Source organism: Lytechinus variegatus, chromosome 15 (assembly GCF_018143015.1).
Source record: "Lytechinus variegatus isolate NC3 chromosome 15, Lvar_3.0, whole genome shotgun sequence".
Lineage (NCBI taxonomy): Eukaryota > Metazoa > Echinodermata > Echinoidea > Temnopleuroida > Toxopneustidae > Lytechinus > Lytechinus variegatus.
Genome location: NC_054754.1, coordinates 25,981,070 through 26,004,604, shown reverse-complemented (window position 1 = coordinate 26,004,604; position 23,535 = coordinate 25,981,070). Strand labels below are relative to the sequence as shown.

The following is a 23,535-nucleotide window of genomic DNA, read 5'->3' as shown; positions in this document are numbered from 1 at the left end:
AGCGCAAGCTGAAAATTTGCAATATTCCAGCCTGAAAACTTAACTTGTATACTTTAAAAAGAGTATTTTATTTTGAAAAAACACGAAAAACCGCATATTTATTTTTGAAAAAGGAACTTTCCCATTTTGGAAAATATTCATTTCCCTGTTTTTTTATTTCATTTTGGGGGTGCAAGTGCCCCCTGCCTCCCTCCCGGCGGATCCAACTTTCGTCAAATAGGGGGGGGGGCAATATTTTTTTCAGCCACATTTTCCTCGATCGGCAGCTTAAAGATGATTTTTGTTTGTTTCTTTGAAAGGGTAGTCCTAACAGTCAATAATTAGCTTCATACTTATAAACAAAGTAAATATGTAATAACATGATAAACCCTTTTTTAATAATGCGAGCGCGAGCTACATGTATATATTTTTTTAATATGATGGGCAATATGTTTGTGATCTTCAAAACGAAATGCCTATGTAACTAACTTTAGATAATAACTGCGAGCAAGGTCGCAAACAGAAATTTTAAATATATAAGCTCTGACCTGATCTAAAGGGGACATTTAAAGAATATTTTGCAGTTAGCCATGAAGACGATGCATGTTTCAACCAGTGGCGGCGGAATATATTTTCCTTGGGGGGGGGGCAAATCCAAAAAAGGGGACCAATAGGGGCAATTTGGTGCAAACGTATATTTTCACCATGAGATCATCATCTGTGTAAAGAGGTTGTGTGTATTGTAGTAATTGAATTGAGCAAAAAAAATTACCGTAAGTAACGGTGTATTAACCGCACCTTTTTCTCGGCGGGGTAGAAGCAAAAGTCGGGGGTGCGGTTTATACACGGTGACGGGTCTGAGCCAGCCCGCCGTAACCCCTCCCGTACATGTACGATGTCTGCCAGTTCACAACACATCGAGTGGCCGGGCGTAGCCGCCCAGGCAATGTCGTTTAGAGGGGTATGAGCCGCGGGTAATGGGAAGCAATTATTGCAATATTACTTAAATGGTGTCCATAACAAACGCACTCACTTTCATGACACTAATTTTGACTTTATTCTCGATGCAAAGTAGTGAAGTTCCCTGACTAATTTAAAAGAGACGCCAAGCATACTCGGTAATATTTTGTCACCGCTGAGCGAGAGAGTTGAGTGAGCTTAGAGATTGCGTTGTAATGTGGTTACAGTGCGACTTAAGCTGGCGCTATTCAAAGTCTCGTTTCGCGCCAGCTTGTTTTTTTCTTTCCTGTTTGCTTTTCATAAGATACCATGTCAACCACGCACGAGAGAGACGGCACGAAGCCGTAAAAAACAACTGGAAAAAATGTCAATTTCTTTGTTTCTTAAACCTTCCTATAATCCCGTATCCAAAATTCATGCTAAGACATCAAATTTCTGAAAGTGATTGTGAGATTGTGATGCAAGAAATGTGAATGTTTCTTCCTCCTACGCTGGGAAAGACAGATCATAATTTGATAAGATGTACTGGCATGACTTGTACTGTATCGTAGTTTGCAATGTAATGGCAGTGCTGTGTGTGTAGACTGTGACTGTGAGGTGAGCGAGTGTGTAAGTTGCCAATATTGGCGGGACCGTTCTTTCTTTCTAACATTTGTAGATGAATTGATCAAGAACAGCATATTTCTGCATACCGGTAATCTCTTTGGATACTTTGAAATCTTAAAAGCTTAGATTTTGTTTCTCCGTACCTCAAATATGCATGTAAATGTGAGAAGATTTTTTTTTTTTTTTTTTTTTTTTTTTTTTTTTTTTTTTTAGTCCAAAGTTGGGGGTGCGGTTAATACACGGGTGCGGTTAATACACCGTTACTTACGGTAAGTGATCACTGATTGATAAATTATGTATTTACGTTTCGTTTCTGCGTAGCGAGCAAGCGGGGTTTTTTTTTTGGGGGGGAAAGAAATCAAATCTGAAGATGTAAAATTCGCCTTTTTGGTCAATTACTGTTATTAAAAAGGGCATCCTTGTGAGATGTTGCGAGCGAATCACGTGCTCAAACTTTTGGAAATTTCATGTAGGCCTAGAATGATAATAATGATATAGATATAGGGAAGCCACTTCAGTTCTGAAAACTGTTCTCCCAGCTATTATTTTTATAACAAGAATGCTTAGAATGTCCAGTTTTCAGGTTGGAAATCGGAAAATTTTGGCTCACGTTTCTCGCTCGCATCAAGTATTGTTTATTGAGGAACTCATTCTATTCCTGGTTACAAAAAATATAAAATGTCCAGTTTTCAGGTGGAATATCACAAATTTTAAGCTTGCGGTTCGCGCTCTCATAGTTCGTGAGATATATATTCTATTCATGAGTCACTAAATGCAGTCCTTAAAAGATTACTTAGGTCACTACATAAACAAATTACAGCTCGCCCTCGAGTTAATTCTTTAGAATCTTTCTCATGATATCTTTCTCACGATTAAAAAAAAACTGCTCAGAATGTTTAAGTTCACGTCTTGTTACATGAAATGTCTATTAGTTTGAGCTTGCGATTCGCGCTTTCAACATCTCACAAGGATCATTATTATAGTATTATTTTTTATTACCAGCAGAAGCTGTTATTAAAAATGACATCCCCTCCAATACAAATCCTATTATCTAGAGGTTACTCGCACGCGACCAACACACTTGATCCCCTGCATCTTTAAACCATTTGCTTAGGCAGCAATTGCTCAGATAAAATCGAAATTAGCCTATGCTTGATCAGGGCGCCTATTCTTAATGAAATACATGCTTTTGGCCACAACACATGCATGTATCATCGATCGTCATTGCATAATATCGTGTAATCTTGTAATGACAACACCGTTTTTGTTACCAAAATGAATAATTTTTCATTTTCGGAAATACGAACCTTATTTCGTTTTCGGATTAACGAACCTTATTTCGTTTTCGGATTAACGAACCTTATTTCGTTTTCGGATTGACGAACCTTCGGAATTACGAACCTCATTTTGTTTTCGGATTAACGAACCTTCGGAATTACGAACCTTATTTCGTTTTCGGATTGACGAACCTTCGGAAATACGAACCTTCGGAATAACCGAACCTTCGGAATTACGAAGCTTCGGAATTACGAATGTATGCGCTTATGTTAAAGGGGGGAGTGAACTGTGTTTGGTCTCTTATTGACTGTGTGTTATAAATACATACAGTAGTATTAAAATATACTTGTTCAGACATCTACTATTACTACAGAGAATAAATTGACCTATAATTGTATTTTTATAGAGAAACTAGAATGTTTTGAGAGGGAAAGTAATTGTTTTGCTACTTGTAACATAATCATTGCGGTATAAATGTATGGAGTAGGTAATTAGCATGTTATCATTTAATTGGGTCTATATTACCAGACTACACTAGCATTGTGGGTCAGGAAACTGGCCAGTTATGACTAGTTGAGGACTCGAGATGGCGCTTTTGGTTTGTATCTGTCTTAAAAATGGGGAGAAAATAAATCATGTTCCAAAATTAATTTTAGCTGAAATGAACTGTGCCCTGTTGAATATTAAGAGTTATCAATATTATGGTAACTACAGTAATTATGGTAGTATGACAATTTAATTATGGTAATCTAATAATGGTAATTACTGTGATTACAATGTCTATCAACCTATCAAAATCAAAGATTCAGTGATACATGTAGGTACCATAATCAATAAGTTTTATGCAATAGTTTTGTGCTAATGGTGCTATACTTATTTTTTTCCTCTTGAAACCGTATGTTTTGTTTTACAGGATAGGGATGTATTTTATGTGCATGTATGTATGATAGGTTATATAGTGATTGTTTAATTTTAATATGTAAATTTGCAATATATTTGTAGTATTTTATTGTTTTTTAATGTATTTGTACTTGTTCATAGGACAATACTTTTGAGATCCTACAACACAAGATTGAGAAGAAATTGAAGAAATACCCAACAACGCTTGGTTTCATCATAGAGGGATTTCCAAGGACCATGTCACAAGCTAAACTATTCCAGGAGAAGGTAAGAAATTATTCATCTTGGTCATAGTCAAGGTCGGGCTCAATTACATAATTAAGTACATTTTTTGAGTAATTGTAACTGTAATTGTATTTGAAATTTTGAAAGGGAAATTAATTGTAATTGAAAAAAATGTAATTGATTTCAATTACTGTCAAGTACTTTCACTTACATTCAGTTATTTTACAATAAACTTAATTTAGGATTTAATTTCATTACCTTTTGCATGTCAACTGCTTCAGCATCAAGAGTGTAATAGGCAGAATCGGTGCTCTTAAACCAGAACCTACATCTTGTCAGTTTCTCTGTAATAGGTGGTGTTAGTACAGTGTACATACAAAATACAAATTGATTTCATTTATGACGTTTTATAGAAAGTAATTGGTAATTGTAATAAAAAAATGTAACCTAATTGAAAAGTAATTGCAATTGAAAATTTCTTCTTTACCTAATTGTAATTGAAGAAGTTATTGAGCCCAACCCTCATCATAGTATTAGTACATACAGTCCTTCATTTAGAATATCTTGCATTGTCTATATTACATGTAGTTTATTGCATAGTACTTTTTTAGTGGAGAATCAAAATAAAATTACTAGAACTGAATTCACACTTTAAGGAGTAGAAAATGAGGAAATAAAAGAAAAGAGAGAACGAAAGTTATTCAAGAAAGCATACATGTACATGTGAAGTGTTATTTCCCTTTAATTTAGGTTTCAAGCTGCCATTTTATGATAATGAATAGTACCAGTCATTACACTTTTTTGTATCACCTTACACAAGAGCTCTACATTATTACTTGCTTTTACGCACTGTTAGTTTCAAAGAATAATTCCTGCTACATGTATGTCCCCCATTTACCTCGCCTGAGTTGAGTTGAGTGCAGCAAAAATTTGAACAAATTTTTGGCGAAGGAAATCAACACCCTGATCTACGTGTACATGTACTTCACCATTATTCTTCCAGAATTCAAATCCATCTGAATTCTATTGAATTGAATTGTATTTTATTCAATTGAATTGAATATACGTGTATGCCTATTATTGCTATTTAATTCAATTGAATTCTATTGAATTCAATTTAAATCAATTTAAATCAATTCAATTCAAATACTAACCCAATCAATTTAATCCAGTACCAATCAAATCAAATGAAATCGAGCCATTTTGATTTGATTTCATTCAGTTCGATCAAAAATAGGCCTCCTGTGCTCTTCCTTAAACATATCTTGCGGTATCATTGCTGTGACTTCATAGGAGCATTTACACTTAATTATTATGAATTGATTGATCATTTATTTATTCCATTCTCACAAAAATATATTTACACAATTATTACAAACAATGCATATGTACAGGTATATACAAATATTTAAATCGAAACAATAATGCATAAAGAATGCTCATCATTTACAGAGATTGATAAGGGAAAAGGAGAACCTTTGGAAAAGCCTGATATGGCTTTGCGAACTAAAAGTTCTCACAAAAATATGTATTATTCACATCAATATTTTAGAACATAGATTATACATCAGAAAGTTATAGAAAAAAATACAACAAACGAGACCCAAAAAAAATGCAAGAGATAAAAAAGACAAATACGGATGGGTGAATTATCATTTACACTGTGAATAGAAATAAACGTTTAGCCATTTTATAAACGTTGAATTGGATTTTATTATTAAACGCATAGTTAATGGTATCTTGTTCCAAATGATTGGTAGGGTATTTGATTATTATCTTATTAACAGTATGGATCCCCTGACCTTGTCATCTCATTGGACTGTGATGAAGTGCGTCTTAAGTACCGTCTTGAGAAGAGAAAAGAGACCAGCGACAGGGTTGACGATAAAGAAGACGGTGCGGTTGCCAAGCGACTGGAAGCTTTTAGAGAGCAGACGTTGCCTGTTGTCACTCATTACAAAGCCAAGGAAGGCCTTCTCAGAAGAGTAAGATGCGATCAAATTATTTCATGACATTGAATTGTTTAGTATATGGTGTGTTATCCTGTTCTCTGCGTACACAAACAAATGTAGTGGACTGTTTTCCCTACTGTTTTCATTCACTAGAACAATTATTAAAGCCTTCAGTGTGTTCAAGGGGCAATCTGGGATGAAAATACTTTGAGAAATTCTCCACATTTTAAGAAAAGAAAAAAAGGCACAGATTATCTGTCAGTGTCTGTTACGTATCTCTTGAATGTGACAACATGTGCTATTAAAGGGGAATGAAACCTTTGGAACAAATAGGCTTGTGTAGAAACAGAAAAATCAAAGAATAAGAATAAAGAAAGTTTGAGAAAAATCGGACAAATAATGAGAAAGTTATGAGCATTTGAATATTGCAATCACTAATGCTATGGAGATCCTCCCATTGGCAATGCGACAAGGATGTGTGATGTCACTGATGAACAACTTTCCCTTTGGTGGACTATAAAATACCCTCAAAATGTCTCTTTTTGCTTTTTCTTATGATGATACAAACTCTTTATCCATGATGTATTCTTAAAAATTATGTATTACATGCCCTCATGTAGAAAGAACACATGATCTATGGATAGATGTGATAAAAGAGGCAATTCAAGTGAAATATATACTAAAGTAATGGGAGAGTTGTTCACAAGTGACATCACACATCTTTGTCGCATTGCCAATTTGCTATCTCCATAGCTATAGTGATCGCAATATTCAAATGCTCATAACTTTCTCATTATTTGTCCGATTTTACTCAAACTTTTGTTGATCTGTTTCTTTGATTTTTCTGTTTTCACACAAGCTATCTTGTTCCAATGGTTTCATTCTCCTTTAAAATCTACATGTATATTTGTGTCATTATTTGCTAAGTAGAGAAGAGGCAATTGATAATTTGTGAAAATTGAAAAATCATCCTGATATTACCAATGATGCATGATGATAGTAAACGTATAAAAAGAAATGATCGGAAGAAAAAAAATCACACTGTAATCAAATAGAGTAATCGCAAAATTTCAACGTTAACAGATGAATGAATTTAAATTGCTCACTTCCATTATGAATACATGGGAGGCCGTAATTATTTAATCAGTGCACGTTTTTATTTCTGTTAGATAAATGCAGATCGAGATGAAGATGAAGTTTTCTTTGATATCGCCAATATGATTGACAGTCTCTTCTTCTCGCCTAAGACTCCAGCACCACCAGGTAAATAAGATGTCAAAGGCTGAATTTAATTACTTTATAATAGTACTGCTGGGCAGAATTTTGATATCAAAATCATCATTGAAGTAATTTATGGTACACCATGTGTAAAGTCCAAGAGGGACTAAGATAAAACTTGGATAGAAATGGAGGTGAAATGGAAAGAAGAGAAATTAGAGGTTGGGAAGTAGAGTATTCTTTTGAAAATGTGTGTAGTCCTTAAAAGGACTGTAAACCAGAAGGAGAGGAAAGCTGAGTTGTGGGCAGTTTGAGAGGCTTGAGTAGAAGGCTTGAGGAGATGAAAGAAGGCAGGCTTGTCTGCTGAATGGAGTAATAGCAGGAGAGTAGACTTGATGTTTCAGGCAGGTTCACTTTCCATCTTCAGGAGTCTTCTCCTGAAGACATGAAACTATTTCTGTGGATCATTGCTCCCACCACTCCATACTAGGTTTATTTCCCATAATGCATTGCAATCAAGAATTTAAATACCTTTATTCCTGGATATATTTCATATTTATTTTTTTATTTTAAATTAACTTATCAGGTACAGCAGGTAAAGGTGGGAAATCAAGTCCCCTCCCTCCAATCAAAACACAGAAAGAAGATCAAACAAATCAAGAACAATCACAAGCAGAGGTAAGAATGATCGGAAATGATAAGCATTGGCAGTAAACAATTGTTGATTTGAAACTGATTGAATGGCATGTCAAATTGTATGCCTATAAAATTTCTTATACATGTAGATACATCTTCAAGTCTGACATTGCGATCATGATTTATGATGATGATAATGGTGGAGTCAGTGAGGATTACATGATTTCATTGATTGAATGATGATAATTATAATAGTACTGGATAAAGTTGATCAATGATGATGATGATGTTGATGATGATGTTGATGATGATGAGAGTAATGATGATGATGGTGATGATGATGAATGATAAATGATGATGATGGTGATGATGATGAGGGTGATGATGCTGATGATGATGACAATGTTGATGATGACAATGATGAGGATGATGAGGGTACTGATGATGTAGATGCTAATGCTGATCAGATGCTGCTGATGGTGATTTAATAAATGACAATGACATTTAATTATTTTTTTTTTGCCTTTGGTATTGCATTTTAGGCTGAAAAGGAAGCATTGGCTGAAGAAGCACTTGAATTACTCAACAGTGAAGTCGCTGTGGATTGTAAGTTAATACATATGTATACTATTTGAAATTCCTCATGTATATATTTTTAAATGATAATGACTGCGCAGGAGGGATAAAAACATTTTCATTGTTTTCTTATTAGATTAACCAATCTGTGCTTTGAAAGGTACTAATGTTTCATATCACTCTGAAGAAAATGTATTTTCATATGAGGCCTAGAGGACATTACCTCTGTTTAGACCATTATAAATCAACATTATTTCCCAATCATATACTGTAGTGTATGAAATATCATTGTGTTTGCAAAGGCATTTTTTTTCAAAATGCCCTAGTCCTGCAAGGCCAATAAGTGTGCTATCAAAGTCATAAATATATGTATATTAATTCATGAAAATGAATTAGCTGTAAAAAGTTATGTGTTTGAAATTGAAGATGTATTGTTTTTTTCAAATCCAGATACAAGATACACAATACACAATAAGTTTATATGACTATGATGACTTCAAGCATTATATAGACAAAAATTTGAAAAAAAAATGCAATTTGCCTTGAATGGTTAAAAAGAAATGTGATATACAATTGAAACGATGTGTTAACGATAGAAAACAGTGTACATGTAAGCAAAATAACTTAATAAAATATTGACAATGATGCTATTTCTTCCTTTTTAATTGATTCTTTCTTGTGTTTTTAGTGGTTGTTGAGCCATCCGTTGAGAAAGTTGATTCAAATGCACCTGCAGGTGGCGAAGGTAGGAGCTAATAAATATATTTCATCATTGTTTTGAAGTATATCCCCAAAATTAGTGATTATACTTAGTAAGAATAATTGTCAATGTGGAAGTATTTTCTCAGTCTGCTATTTTCTATTTAACTCTATCTAGGCCGGGGTATTTTGGGAGTTCCTATGGCGGGGGGGGGGGCCTCCCAGGCCCCCCCCTAAGATCTCGGCCGTCGACCTCGTGATCGCGCCGAAAATTGGCACGCAGGTTGTCTGGGACATAATCTACAAGATTGTATATTAATTTATTTCATGCGAATCACTATTAAGTGATTATGCTAATATATGCGTAATTAGTATGCGAAATACTTGTTCCTCTAACTCCCTAAATAAAGCTCCAAATGTACTAATAAACTCTTTGTGGTGTCCTTAGCAAGAGTACATGAAAAAAATTGTGATATCAACTCATTTTCTTATGTATTATATTGTTTTTTGCAATTTCTTATGTATTTCTTTGTTTTTTGACCTTTTGTTTTTCATTGTTTTTTCAATGAAATTTGTTGAGGACTCTTCTGTGATAATAAAAATCATAAAATGAATACATTTAGACTAGCAAAACTAAAAATAATCATACATTTATGAATGCACTTACATAATGTTGCGTAATTTCGGAACCACGTACCCGGGTGACGCAAAATTGGTCTCAAAAGTTGTGCAAGACTTGAAAGTAAAAACTCAGCGAGCGGCGCGGTCAAAAATATCGCACGGCGAAAATATCGCGCGATTTGTTGAGGGGGGGGGGCCTCCGAGCCCCCCCCAGCCTAGATAGGGTTAAAGCCATCGTGAATCGAATGATAGGTGGTCCCATGTGATCGTCACCATTCTATTTAGTGAGACCTAATGATAATAATAATAGTTCTTGTATAGCGCATTACACATTATAAATAACGTCTCTATGCGCTTCCAAAGGACTTGGATATTATTACCCCTGGCTTTAGCTCTGCAGCCTTTACAGCGCTGTGGCATTTCAAGGAATAAATTCCTGCCAGGTACCCATTCACGTCACCTGGGTTGAGTGCAGCACAATGTGAATAAATTTCTTGCTGAAGGAAATTACACCATGGCTGGGATTTGAACCCACGACCCTCTGTTTCAAAGTTTGGAGACTAATCCACTGGGCCACAACGCTCGACCTAAGAAACATTTTAATTCCTAACAAGAACTTTAGTATAGTGAGGCATAATGAAGCCGGTTTATTTTTAAAAGGATTGTGTACATGTAGATCCCCTCTCATAACAAAATAAAACAAAAAACATAAAAAACAAAGAAAGTCAAATATCATTTATGAGATTAATAGTGTTTGTTTCAACTGGGTTTCAAGCTTTTATTTGGGATTCAATAAAGTTTTTGTTATGTATTTTGTTTTTTTTAAATAAAAAAAGATGATTAAATGGCTTGTATATACATATGCATGTTTTTAGTGAAGAAGTTGTATCTTCATTGTATAATGGATATTTGAATATTGCTTATTTGCTTGAATTATTATTTATTCAGTGGTAGAAGAATCAATAGTTGCAGAACAAACCCCAGTGACTGGAGGTGATGATAGTACACTGCCTTCTTCACAAGGTATGTATCGATTCACTGCTGCTATATCTGTAAACAAAAATGGCCTTTAAAGGGGAGATTCACCATGACAAATAGTTCATTCTTAAAATAACAAAAAAAATAATAAAAAATATTGCCAAAGGTTTTACAATAATCTATCAAAGAATTAAAAAGTTATTTGTATTTAAACTATTTGGTTTGTGGTATACATGTAATATACCGGTATATATATCATATAAATAGTGTACAGTCTATTGTACAATATACTGCATTATATGGGTGACAATTGTCCATCTGTCCGTCTATCCGTTTGTTAACTTTTCCTTGTAAACGTGATAACTTCAGTTAAACTTAACCTAGGGTCATATAATTTGGTGTGTATAATACCAGCATGGATCCCAGGAAGTATATTGATTTTGAGGTCAAAAGGTCAAAGGTTAAGATCACAGTGACATGTTTTCATCTTGATATCACAATACCCTTCTGAAATCCTTGTAAACGCAAGGTGAAGTTGCCACCTTCCACTTTTCTTGCTTGACCAATAACTCCATTTCCTGCATTACAGGCGGGCGTATTATGTGCTCGCCTTAGCGACACTACTCTTGTTCTACGATGACAACATAGCTTGAGAACTTAACATTTGTTGCAATTCTTTTCGCCTTTGCAGAGACAAGTCAAGAAAGCAAGCTAAGAGACACCAAGATCATTTTTGTTGTAGGTGAGTCAATTGAAGAATATGAACCAGTGACATTTTATGATTAAAAACAAGGAGTGGCACTGAAGGGGTCAACTGTCCCCAATGATTTTTATGCCCCCACAGACGAAGTCCGGAGGGGGCATTAAGCATTGCCCGTACGTCCGTCCCCCCAGTTGGTTTCCATGCAATAGCTTGAAAAATATTTAATGGATTTTAACAAATTTTGGTGTGAATTTATTGTTTTCAAATGAGAACAAGAAAGGGGGGGGGGGGGGTGAGGAAGAGAAGCGGAGAAAAAAAAAGAAGATCAAAAAGAGAGATTTGGACTTTGTTACTCTATATTACCCCTTAAATTCAATTCATATTTTTAAAAAAAATTACCATTTGATCATTTCTTCCTATTAAAATATCTCGGTGCTAGCCCTGGATAAAAATCATGGAATGCATATATTCCTTTTACATATTTACCTTTTAAGCCAGTCGCACACACTATGGCCCGTATTCTGAAGTCGGGTTTAACTTAAACTCAGGTTTAAAGTTGTGGTTTAAGTATGGATAGCCAATTGTTACATAAATCACTAACAGTAGAAATGTATTATTTCAGCTCATTTGGCTCTCAAATCATTCATAATTGTCTAGGAAGTATAAAAAGATGATTATCTTCACCAACGATGAATCAGGAAAGAGCACAGTAAACATAAAAAACTTACATCGTAATAACAATTTTGAAACTTTTGGCTTCCCATAATTTTAGCACAGAGTTAGCCCATAGTCTAAGTTAAACCTGACTTCAGAATACTGGCCTATGCGATTTGTTGCAATCTGAACTTCAAATTCAGTATACTTTGAGCCTCCCTGTAGGAATAAAAAACATCTTCAATTTCAAATGGTAAGGACGTCATATTGGCTGCGACTTGAAGCCGATTTGGACTTTAGTTTCAATCACAGGGCTTGCCACAAAGCAAATTTATGCTTTTATTATCCCTAACAATGTCAAACATCAAATGAAATCATTTTTCTTCTTGGAACCTTCACATTTAGCAATTTGTCAAAAAATCTTGCTGCATCAGATCGCATAGTGTATACTGGGCCTAATATTGGAATCTCCTTATTTGGAAAAATGCTTATTTCAGGTGCTGGTTCTATGACATTTGCTCTGCCAACAATTGCTCTGCTATACATTCCACACACTAATCGAATGACCAACTTCAACCCTGGGTTTAACACTATACCCTACCCTAAACTTAACATAAAAACCTACTGCAACCCCAACCCTACATCTTAAAATTGAAAATAAAGCTCAGAGCAATTGTCGCAGGAGCAAATGCTGTGTCTCCCGGCGCTAGAACCTGTCAGTCAGCATTGCTTATTTGTGGGAATAGAGTGGGTAGAATGTCATTTTGAAGTAGCAGAAAATACATAAGTAAATTCCCTCTTTCGTACTTGATCAATATTTGGACACACACATATCCAAGACATAACATGGTGCCACAGTTGAAGCAATATTATCCCTTGATCAATTAAAAAAAATCTGATTTGAATTAAAAGAATTTTGAATAATGTATTTGAGAAAGGCATATTTATAAAAGATTTCAAATCCTTGTGACTATAGGTGGACCAGGCTCGGGCAAGGGCACACAGTGTGCAAATATCGTTTCCAACTATGGCTTCACTCACCTTTCCAGCGGTGACCTCCTGAGGGCAGAGGTTGCATCAGGTTCAGATCGGGGGAAAGAGCTTACTGAGATCATGGAGAAAGGAGAGCTTGTTCCATTGGTAAGAAGTAGTTACCTCATTGACAACCGAGTTCTGTCATTCCTGCATCCTTATCATCATCACCATCATCTTTACCATCATCATCATCGTCATCATCATCATCATAGTTGTATTCATTTTCATCATCAGTATCATCCCTGTCATGGTCAATGTCGTTATCATCATAATCATCTTCATCATCATCATCATCTTCTTCATCCTCCTACTCATCATCATCGTAATCATTGTCATTATCATCATCATTATCATCATCACACAATCATCATATCATCATCATCGTAATCATTGTCATTATCATCATCATTATCATCATCATCATCACACAATCATATCATCACCACCACCACCTCCATCGCCACCACCACCACCATTCATGTCATGTTTCTTCATTAGGTTTGTACAATACCTTTTAATTTCTCCTAATTATCCAGGATGTTGTACTAGCATTGCTGAAAGAGAAGATGATGGCTTGTGCCGAGACATCGACTGGTTTTCTGATTGATGGATATCCAAGAGAGGTTGAACAAGGAGCAGAGTTTGAAAAACAGGTAACAGTTAATAATCTGTACATCTCTTTTCTAGTGTAAAGCTAGGGTTACACTGGAACAGAATTATCTCTCCGAATCTGAGATGAATAGGTCTTGAATCAGAGCAGAATCGCCAAGAATTGACCCCCCATAATAACTCAAATGCCTTCCAAAACCCAACCGGATTCCATTGGAATACCGTAAGTGGCCGAGTGAAATTTGTTGTGGCCACGTTTGAAAGTATTTTGGAGGGTGTTTTGAAATGTTCAAAACCAGTCGAATCCCTGCACAAATGGTCCTGAATCCCTCCTGGATTTTTTCGCATTCGAGGAGGGAGAACAGAATTCTCCCAAATCTTCCCAAATACATGTGCATTGATTAGGGGAGCTCCCTGAATCAGATGCGAATTAGGCTCCGAATCCACAGAATCCATCAGAGTCTGGCCATATTCTGGCAGAATCGGTCCGAATTTTATACGGTAGAATTCGGTTTTGGTGTAACCTTCGCTTAATGGCACATAGATTAATTAAGTCAGAACAGGTAATTTGTGTATGTAAAGATAATCCTTGGATTTTTTTTCAGCTGAGAGGGGGTACTTTTATCGTATGGGGTGTGAGTCTGAAAACTCCATGTCCATACCCACACCTTAGGGTCCTTTTAAATATACATCATCGGTGCCTGTGTTTTAGAATTATTTTCTAGGAAATCAGCTTACATCTAAGGAATTTCTGACTTTAAACCTGGCAAAATGAGAGGAATAATACAAGTGAGTGGAGACTAATGTCTTGGGATTTTTATCAAAATGTCACCCTCCCCAGCACATACTTAATATACACTTATAAATATGGGAGTGCATGGATACATTTCTATTATTTAATCATGTTGTCTTTGAAGATTATCCTCTATTGTATTTACACTGTCTGACACTATCAAACAAGATGAGAATCTAATTAGCTGTGATCAAGAATTTGTAGGTGGTAAGACTAAATAAAAGTGATTGAAAAAAAAAGAAAGAATGGAAGGAAGGAGTAAATATAAAGAAAGTATGTTTTCCTTTGCTGCTTGCAGATTTCCGAGTGCACATTCACACTTTACCTTGAGGTATCCGATGAGACGATGACAGAGAGGTTACTGAATCGAGCAAAGACCAGTGGACGGGTTGATGACAACGAAGAAACCATTAAGAAGAGACTCGCTACATTCCATGAATTGACCAAACCAGTCATTGATTGCTATGCAGAAAAAGGCAAACTAAAGAAGGTAAGAGATAAAGATATGTTCATGGTTTCTTTTCTTATTTTACCATTTAGAGATGGTTGCCTTAGATCGTATATCAACCGCTTTTTTGTATATTTTCTAGGTCATTTTTTTATCAATGATATTAGGCCTTCTTAATTGAAATGGGAATTTTCTTGTTATCAAATGTTTTGAATTACACAGTTAGATATTAATGATTATATTTGCTTCATTTGAACCATAATTTTTTTTATATGAAAAGTTACTTTATCAAAGGTTTTGAAATGCTCTACAGTGATTCAAAATAATTCCTAGCTGCATAATGTTTAAATTAAATTCTTGTGAACTGTCAATTCTTTTTTCCCCAGGAAATTCCACATTCAAATTGTGATGTGAATTGTTTGCAAATTATAGGAGCTATATTTTACAGAACACGTTTGGATATTCCTTTGTAGGTCTCTGCTGAAGCTGGTCCAGAGGAAGTCTTCTGCCTGGTGAAGGAGGTCTTTGACGGGTGCGGTTTCAAGGTGCAAGATGCACCCCAGACTTCTGAAGAGTCGGTACCTGCAGAGGTTGCCGCCGAGGCAACAGAAGCAACGGCTGAAGCACCTGCACCATCTGATCCACCAGCAGAGGAGCAGGCAGTGGAAACAACAGCTGAAGCTCCTGCCGAAGCACCTGCAGATGCTCCAGCTGAGGCACCCGCAGAGGCAACAGCAACCGAACAAGCACCTGCGGAGGCATCAATGGAAGAGGCTGCACCTACTGATGGTGCAGCAGAGGCTGAGAAGGAGGAGGAAAAGGCTCCTGCTCCTAAGGACTTCTTCTTTGTATCTGGTGAGCAATTTTAATTCCAGAAAAATGGGGAGAAGCTTTTATGGGTTAATAATGTGTTGTCAAAACAGCATTCATTTCACAAGTACTGTTTATTTCATTGAGGTATAAAATATGTGATTTAAAGAAACTTATGTATTCATAACCCAACTTGGTACTTGCATTTTATTTTGCATTCGCAAGACAGCAAACAATATTTCTCTGTTGTTATTTCTCTCTTTCACAGGTGCCCCCGGTACAGGAAAGAAAGTAGTAGCCAAGGCCCTGGCTGAAAAGCTAAATTTCAAGCATATCTCGACAGCCGGTATCCTCTCTGAAAGATCCAACCTTGATCCAGGAGTGACCGAAGCCATTCTTGCTGCTCTAGCTCAAGGCTCACTGGTTGCTACTACCATTCTCATTGATGTCCTTAAGATGACGGTGGCAGCTAACAGTGATGCTGCAGGGTTTGTCCTTGATGGCTTCCCGAAGACCATGGAGCAGGTCGTCGCCTTTGATGAATCGGTGAGAGGAATATATCTTTGATCATGGTTTGTTTATATGTCTTTCAGCATTGGCTGAGGGGTAACATGTAGTCATACAGGATAGTCCTGGGCCCTTTATCACAAATAGTAGTGATTCGTATATTGCACCTTACAGTCACTGCATGCAATCATTGATAAATTAATAATTTTGTTATAAATAACAAACTCTGCTCTAGACCAATCAAAGTCCACCTTGGATGTTTGCTTATAGCATAGGAATCTAACTTGGCATTGATTAAACAAGAATGATGATATTGGACAAAGGGCTTGTTCCAGAAAGATTTTTACTTGATTGTACCCCCCCTCCCCCCAAATAATAATAACATGAACTTTCAAATAATGGTTTTGATGAGTTGAAAATGAATTTGTATTTCATTTTTGGAATCAAGGTTGTTGGCAAGTTTTTCTGCAGTGGGCCTCAGGTATAGGACCTTAAGCCAGGTGCATTAAGTATTTTCTCCTGGACGATCCAATTTGGGAAAGAAAATGCAGTGGCATTAAAGATTAAAACAGTGTAGAAAAGTAAAGTAAGACAAATGGTATAGCAGATATGAACTAATTAATGGGATTATACACCCGAATTATTGGTACAACTGATTATTTGTGACATTATGAGCATGTGGGCATCAACAGAACAATGCTTTGGTATGGACCATTTTTTTCATGATTTTCTGCTTCTTAAATATCATAAAAAGAAGTTGAAGCTCATAATGACCATTTCAATTTTAACCACCCCTATCATTAATCTTTGCTTGTTATGTTCACAGGAGATTGGGCGGGTGACTGGCTTCATCCAGCTGGATGGAACGCGGCAGGAGGCCGAGGAGAGTCTGAAGGAGAAGAAGGAGGCCGGAGAGAGGGGGGAAGAGACGGAGGAGGTTGCCAAGAACAAGATGGACACCTTTGAGAAGGAAGCCCCTGCCGTCGTGGAACACTTTGAGAAGAGCAACAAGCTTAAGAAGGTGAGGCTTTTACTCAAAGAATCCTTGATTGAATTCCAGTTTGGGGCTTCATATGGCTGTACAACTACACATATGATTGGTGATCTATTCTTGTCATGCTTATAATCAGATTTTAACTATGATCATTCCCATCTGTTTAAATTGAAAGCTCTTCAACGTTCCCATTGTTTTCAAGAAAACTGAATCTGCATTTTCTTGATTTGATCAGGGAATGTAGGAAAGGCACTACCATTATGTCATATTCTTTAGCACATTAAGAGAGGGTCACTAGTCATGTGTAAGTCATGCTTAACTTATGCACAGCTTTATGAAATGGTGAAGATGATGATGACGATGATGATGTGGATGATGATCATGATCATGAAGATAATGAAAGGGAATCCAATCTAGGTCATTATGCAAACAAATAAATAAGAAAAACAGAATAAAAAAAACAGAATAAGAAAAACAGAATTTTGAAAATTTGAAAGGATGGGGCAAGGATTAAGAAAGAGCAAGTGGAATATTATAGAAAATGGTTGAACAGTTTTTACCCTACCTCACAGTGGCTTATTTGGGATCCAGTGATCACATTTTTCCAAAAGCATTGAGAAATTCACAACTATGTCATTATTGGCGTGTTCATGCTCTTACCAATCTGCCCTCTGCTTGATCTTGTTTATTTTAAAATATCTGTCCAGTCAGCATGGATTCCCCTTTACATACTATCTAATTTACAGTGGGTAACCACTTCAGCCTTTAATAGCTGGTCTAAAAGAGTCCTTGCATACTTGCAGTTACATATTTTATTTTTATGATAAGAGTAAAGATTTGTAGTTTTTTTTCTGTTTATGGCCATTACTGTTCTTGAAAACATCCTACAATAACCTGAATATGCTGCAAAATTCACAAGTTGTGAAAATTATTATGTATGCAAAGGAAATGATTTGTTAGTAAAATGTGTCATATAATTTGAGTTTTAAACACTCTTTCAGATCAGGGCCCCGTCTAACAAACAGTTGCGATTGATCCAATCAATGGCAACTATGGAAAGTCAGCAAAGTCAACATATAAAATGCATGTTTAGATTTTTAAAAAATCTAGATATTAATGTCTATACATAAATTCATTAATTTCTTGACAATTTGGTGTGATCTCCTTTGTATACAAAGGACATTTTGCAAATTTCCTGTGGAAAAATATTATAACACTGATGGATTTCCATAGAGTGATGATTGATTGGATCAATCGTAACTCTTTGTAAGACGGGGCCCGGACTGTCATGACTTGGTTTATATTTAGATTCTGCATATAAGCAACACAGTCTTTATATTTTCTGTTTTTATCATTACCAGTGTTCTTGTTCTCTTTATTTCTTTCCAGGTTTCGTTTAAAGAGGCTGCCAAAGACATGTCAACCCTCCTTGACTCTGTGTCTGCCTTCAGTGGGGTTTGAGCCTTGATCATCCCTCTATCACCCTCCATTTATTTCATTTTTCATCAGATCAGCAAGTTTCTTAATTTGTAAAAATGAATAGTATATAAATGCAAGTGAAAATTTTATTTCTAAACTAAAATAAATTGACATGAATTGTCACAGTTACAAATTGACCATTTGCCTTTTGAAATTGTTTGTCTATATCGCATTTCACCACTCTGCCATTGTCATTTTAAAGGTCAGAGGTCATCTATCAGGGATATTTGTTATGAGAGAGGCTGCTTTTACTGTTTTTCTTGTTAGCACTGGGTGTATGTTTTCTTTTCTTTAAATACGTCAAAAACTATATTCCTTGTTTCCTTGATTGGAATTCTAACTCATGTTTTTTTTGGTCAACAATCTGGTAGAATATCAAAGCTCTAAATCTGCACCAAGCAATAGAGAAATCCATTTCCTCTGACATGTTCAAGATGGTAACCAGTTTGTTTTCCCGCTGATTAAAATATTTTGTTATCGGCATAAAATCAACTACCTAAAGTTCCAAGATTGTCAAGCACTAAAATGATTGAAAAATATATTTTTATCAGTATCTTTATTCATTTGACTGAATGACACAAATATAGATTACTTTTACATGTCATGGACAAAAAATGAATAAAGATAATGTAATGCAGATCAGGTGTTATGTGATAAACACCTTTCGCTTTAGTAGCATATACCCCCCATATAGCACTCCATACAAATATCAAACATAGATGCTCGTCAGTTAGATGTCAATAATAATAAAAACAGTGAATTCTATGTGTTTTTTTAATTCTGATATTTCCAGGAGTATTGATGCAAGAATTTAATTCAATGAAGAGATGACATTAGTAATATACTTGTAAACTGTACAGTTGAAAACAATGAAAAGACAAATTAATTATTTATGGTAGACTTTTGATGTATATGAGTTACTCTGAGTATGTTTATTATTGTGACTTGAACAATCTTTTTGTGAAGGTGTACAAATCGTATTTGTATGAAATTTTTCAGAATTGTTGAACTAAAGATTGTATGCTATTCATGTAAATTTTTTTCTAACTTTGAGTAACAAAATGAGCATGTAAATATTCAATGCAAGTATTGCATATGGTATATATATATATATTTTTTCATGAGTTGCCTCTTAAAGAGGGAATATGTAATATGATAATTAAATTTGCAGATGGAATTAGGTAATATTGCACCTTGATTTTCACCTTAACCTGATTGTTTTCAGGGTTTCCCCTTTCAAAGCTTTGAGTTTTGGAGAGATTTATTTTTATGTCATTTCTTGACGACCTCCATAGGCTAATGTCAAATAAATATCAATGCAAGGGGTTACGAAACATGGAGTACTTCAACCATCTGGGGTAGCAAAGGAAATTGTGATCACTTTTGAAAATTAATGTCAGTTTTATGACGAAATTCACATTTTACACTTGAAATAATTCTATACTTGTATTCATTCCTGGCTGGGCTTACAGACCTTTGCAAAAGTGCATCTAATGTATTGTTATTTAACTCTTGAAATCATTTTATAATCATTCACGGGCTTTAATACAGACCCTTTTAAAAAGTGCATCAAATATTTTGTACTATTGTTATTTGTAAAAAATACTCTGCTATTTGAGTTAAGATGTTGTGTGTTGATGTGAATATCCTTTTGTCATTTGTGAATGAAGAAAATGTAATCATAGATCTATGTAAATTGTTGGTCAAAACCGTCCTCTGTGTGAATACAAGTGTATTGCTTGTAAGTGTTGCAGAAATGATAGCTATGCGAGACCATGTGGTGTCATTTATTTTATAAAGTATTTTTTTGTCACAAGATTATTTCTGCTATAGAAAAGTGTTTCTTTTGGTTTGTTAGGTCGAGTGAATATCCACATTCTTTTGATTGTGTGTCTAATAGTACAATTTTCCATCCAAATGCATTGCTGCCTACAAAAATTGTTACCGTAATTTCTAATGAACTGAAAGATTTGTGTGTGACCATTCATCATGTTCGTGTGTGCATTTTGTAAATCTGTATATTACCCAGAAAAAAAAATCAAATTTTTACCACCGGTACAATAATGTTGGAATAAAAAAAGGAAATAGTTGGGATTGATGTGTGGGTTAAGATGCTTTGTGATGTACCCGACTTCATTTTTTTTCTTTAATCAAATAATGTCTCATCTGCCCCCAAACTTGTGTTTTCTCTATATGTGTACATATATGTAATTGCAATTAATTATAAAAGATTAATATGAATGTGGATTTGAACCGCAAAAGCAGTACTGTAACACATTCTAGGAATTTTATGCAACAAAACAATCAAATAATACCATGTTGATATAGTGATAAACAGCAATTGTGTCATTTAATCTGAAGCAGCTGTACCACTATATTCATTAGCCTGGGCCTTATTTACCAACTTTTGTAGACTCACATGGCTGTCATCAAGCCTAGAAATGCCTTTGAAATAAATGAGTCTAATTGACTTAGGTACTAGTATATTTTCTTGTCATTTATCCAGCTTAGATCTGCAATAATTTACTTGTGTGAAGCAGAAATCCCTGTTGGAGCAATATTTGCCTCTTAAGCTCATGTGTAAACTTTAGAGTTTGGATTATCTTTAACCACACTTTGCATAGAGATATTAAAAACATTAGTCCAAGAACTTGAATTTGTTCTAATCATGCTGTTGCCAATTTATACAAGCAATGATTAATTTCAAATGGGCCGGCAAAACCCCGGTGGGGTCACTCACCCGCAGAGGGGGACGCATATGACCGTTACCACAAATACAAGTCACCCCCTATTGCAGTCAATTTTAAGGACATTTTGTGAAATTTACCCCCCTATTTTCATGCAAAACAAGGACAAAATTGCGGTAAAATTGTACCTTGAAACACCCCTAATTATAAGATTGTAAGGACACTTTTGCCCATTTCGCAAACTTACCCCTATTTACCATATTTCAAGGACAGGGCATTTATACCCTTTCCTCATTAGAGGAAATTGCAACACAGGCGTCAGAGTGCTCAGTCCTTAAAGATGACCAAGAGCCATGTCATACTTATACAATAATAAAAAAGAACTTTATTTTTCTTGAAAATAAGAAAAGTAGAATTATTTGTAAAAAATAAATGTAGAGTTGTCCACATAAACATACAGAGCATGATGAGCACGCCCTCTGCGGTTGGCGACTCGGTGACGGATTTTACTTCCCGTGATCGTTCTCCCCTTTTTCCTGACCCCTATTTCCATCAGATCGAGGGACGGTGAGCACCCCTATTTTCACTATACTTCGAGGAGTGTTCTGTTCGCGGACGCTCCATGAAATTGACCCCTTTTCCCACGATTTTGGTAACGGTCATGCGGTCCCCAAGTCATATTGAGTGACCCCACCGGGGGCAAAACCACTATAACTTGAGAGAAATGTTTTCGTTTAAAATGTCTTATATATACATGTATATATATTCAGTTATATTTAGAAAAAAAAACAACAGAAGAATAAACTTTTTTATATTGCTACCAATTCTGACTAGTAAGTAATTTTTAACAATGTTAAAAAAACAAATTAATTTCATCAAGAATGAATATTGATGGTTGAGGTTTAATGTTAATGAATTATTTTTTTTTGACAAATTAATTATTCTGCTGAAAGTTTTTCATGTGACTAGAGGTCAAAATTATTATGAAAATTTAATGTGATATTATGTAGAAAATAAAGGAAAAATTACTATATTCTCTCAATTTCATGTATTCCATGCACATTGATTAAGCATTCATTTATATAATTTGAACCAATTTCTGTTTGATCCCCAGGTACTCATCTAATATACATTCTCAGATCTCAGGAGTATATTTATATAAGTCTCATAGATGGAAAGTAGTGTGTCATTGTGAAACTGACCCAATGGAAAGTATATACATGTATATGTAGCAGTTTAGAACATGAGCCTATGGTCATTTCTACAAGTAACTTATCTGCATAATTCATTCCTTGTGCCCACAAAATTATGTACCATTTTAAATTTTTTTTGAAATTTAAATAGATTATTAATAATCATTCATACTGCCTGATCATTTGAAATTGAATTTATTTTCATTTTGAGACTAAAACTTGAAATATTTGTAATGTTTTGAGAATATTAAGATTAAGAAAAGAACAGCTGCTATACACGTATCTTTATGTTGTATTGAGTCAGATTGTATATGTACTTTAATAAACTATAGATTTAGGTACTATTTCATATAGATCAAATCAAAGTATCATATTATAGATTCTTCATTTTGTAATGTAAATATTTTTGTAAAAAGATTAATTGTGGAACAAAGTTGCTTAATATTGCACACTGTTTACTCTGAAATTGTAACAATTAAGCTAGAATACTGACTGTCTCTCATAATTATGTAGACTTAACAGAATATAGCTCTAACAAATAATGATTCTTTCTTTCTATTTTTGTATATTTATTCAACTGTCAGTTTCTGCAAAGTGTGGCACTTGAAATATTAAAAGAAATTTATTGATAACTTTGAAAGCTTTTGATGTCTGTATCATTTTGTTTTCTTCTAATTTTCACATACTGGACTCGGATTTGTAAGCATGGATTTCCAAATAAGACATCAAGCAACAATAACCAAAAGACATGCATAACACATTTTCAATTCACTTTTTATTTTGTTTGTTAATGTTAAAGGACAAGTCCACCCCCACCAAAAAGTTGGTTTGAATGAAAGAGAAAAATCCAACAAGCATAACACTAAATATTTCATGAAAATTGGATATAAAATAAGAAAGTTATAATTTAATGTTTCGCTCACTTTCAGTGTGCAAATGAGGGGACTGATTCACTATTTCTTTTGGAGGCCCTATAGTTATATGAAATATTCAAA

General features: G+C 35.0%; 1 protein-coding gene across 1 annotated transcript in view; it reads left to right on the top strand.

Annotated features, from left to right (window-relative positions):
* Positions 1 to 21,053, top strand: part of LOC121428479 (adenylate kinase isoenzyme 5-like) — a 34,187-nt gene extending 13,134 nt beyond the window's left edge. The window contains exons 5-19 of the mRNA XM_041625106.1: positions 3,865 to 3,990; positions 5,736 to 5,933; positions 7,070 to 7,163; positions 7,705 to 7,796; positions 8,297 to 8,360; positions 9,019 to 9,075; positions 10,599 to 10,673; positions 11,320 to 11,370; positions 12,962 to 13,125; positions 13,557 to 13,673; positions 14,721 to 14,912; positions 15,344 to 15,725; positions 15,949 to 16,226; positions 17,014 to 17,208; positions 18,571 to 21,053. Coding sequence (XP_041481040.1) covers positions 3,865 to 3,990; positions 5,736 to 5,933; positions 7,070 to 7,163; positions 7,705 to 7,796; positions 8,297 to 8,360; positions 9,019 to 9,075; positions 10,599 to 10,673; positions 11,320 to 11,370; positions 12,962 to 13,125; positions 13,557 to 13,673; positions 14,721 to 14,912; positions 15,344 to 15,725; positions 15,949 to 16,226; positions 17,014 to 17,208; positions 18,571 to 18,642 — 2,157 coding nt within the window. The 3' untranslated portion in view covers positions 18,643 to 21,053. The remainder of the gene's footprint in view (positions 1 to 3,864; positions 3,991 to 5,735; positions 5,934 to 7,069; positions 7,164 to 7,704; positions 7,797 to 8,296; positions 8,361 to 9,018; positions 9,076 to 10,598; positions 10,674 to 11,319; positions 11,371 to 12,961; positions 13,126 to 13,556; positions 13,674 to 14,720; positions 14,913 to 15,343; positions 15,726 to 15,948; positions 16,227 to 17,013; positions 17,209 to 18,570) is intronic.
* The last annotated feature ends 2,482 nt before the right edge of the window (positions 21,054 to 23,535 follow it).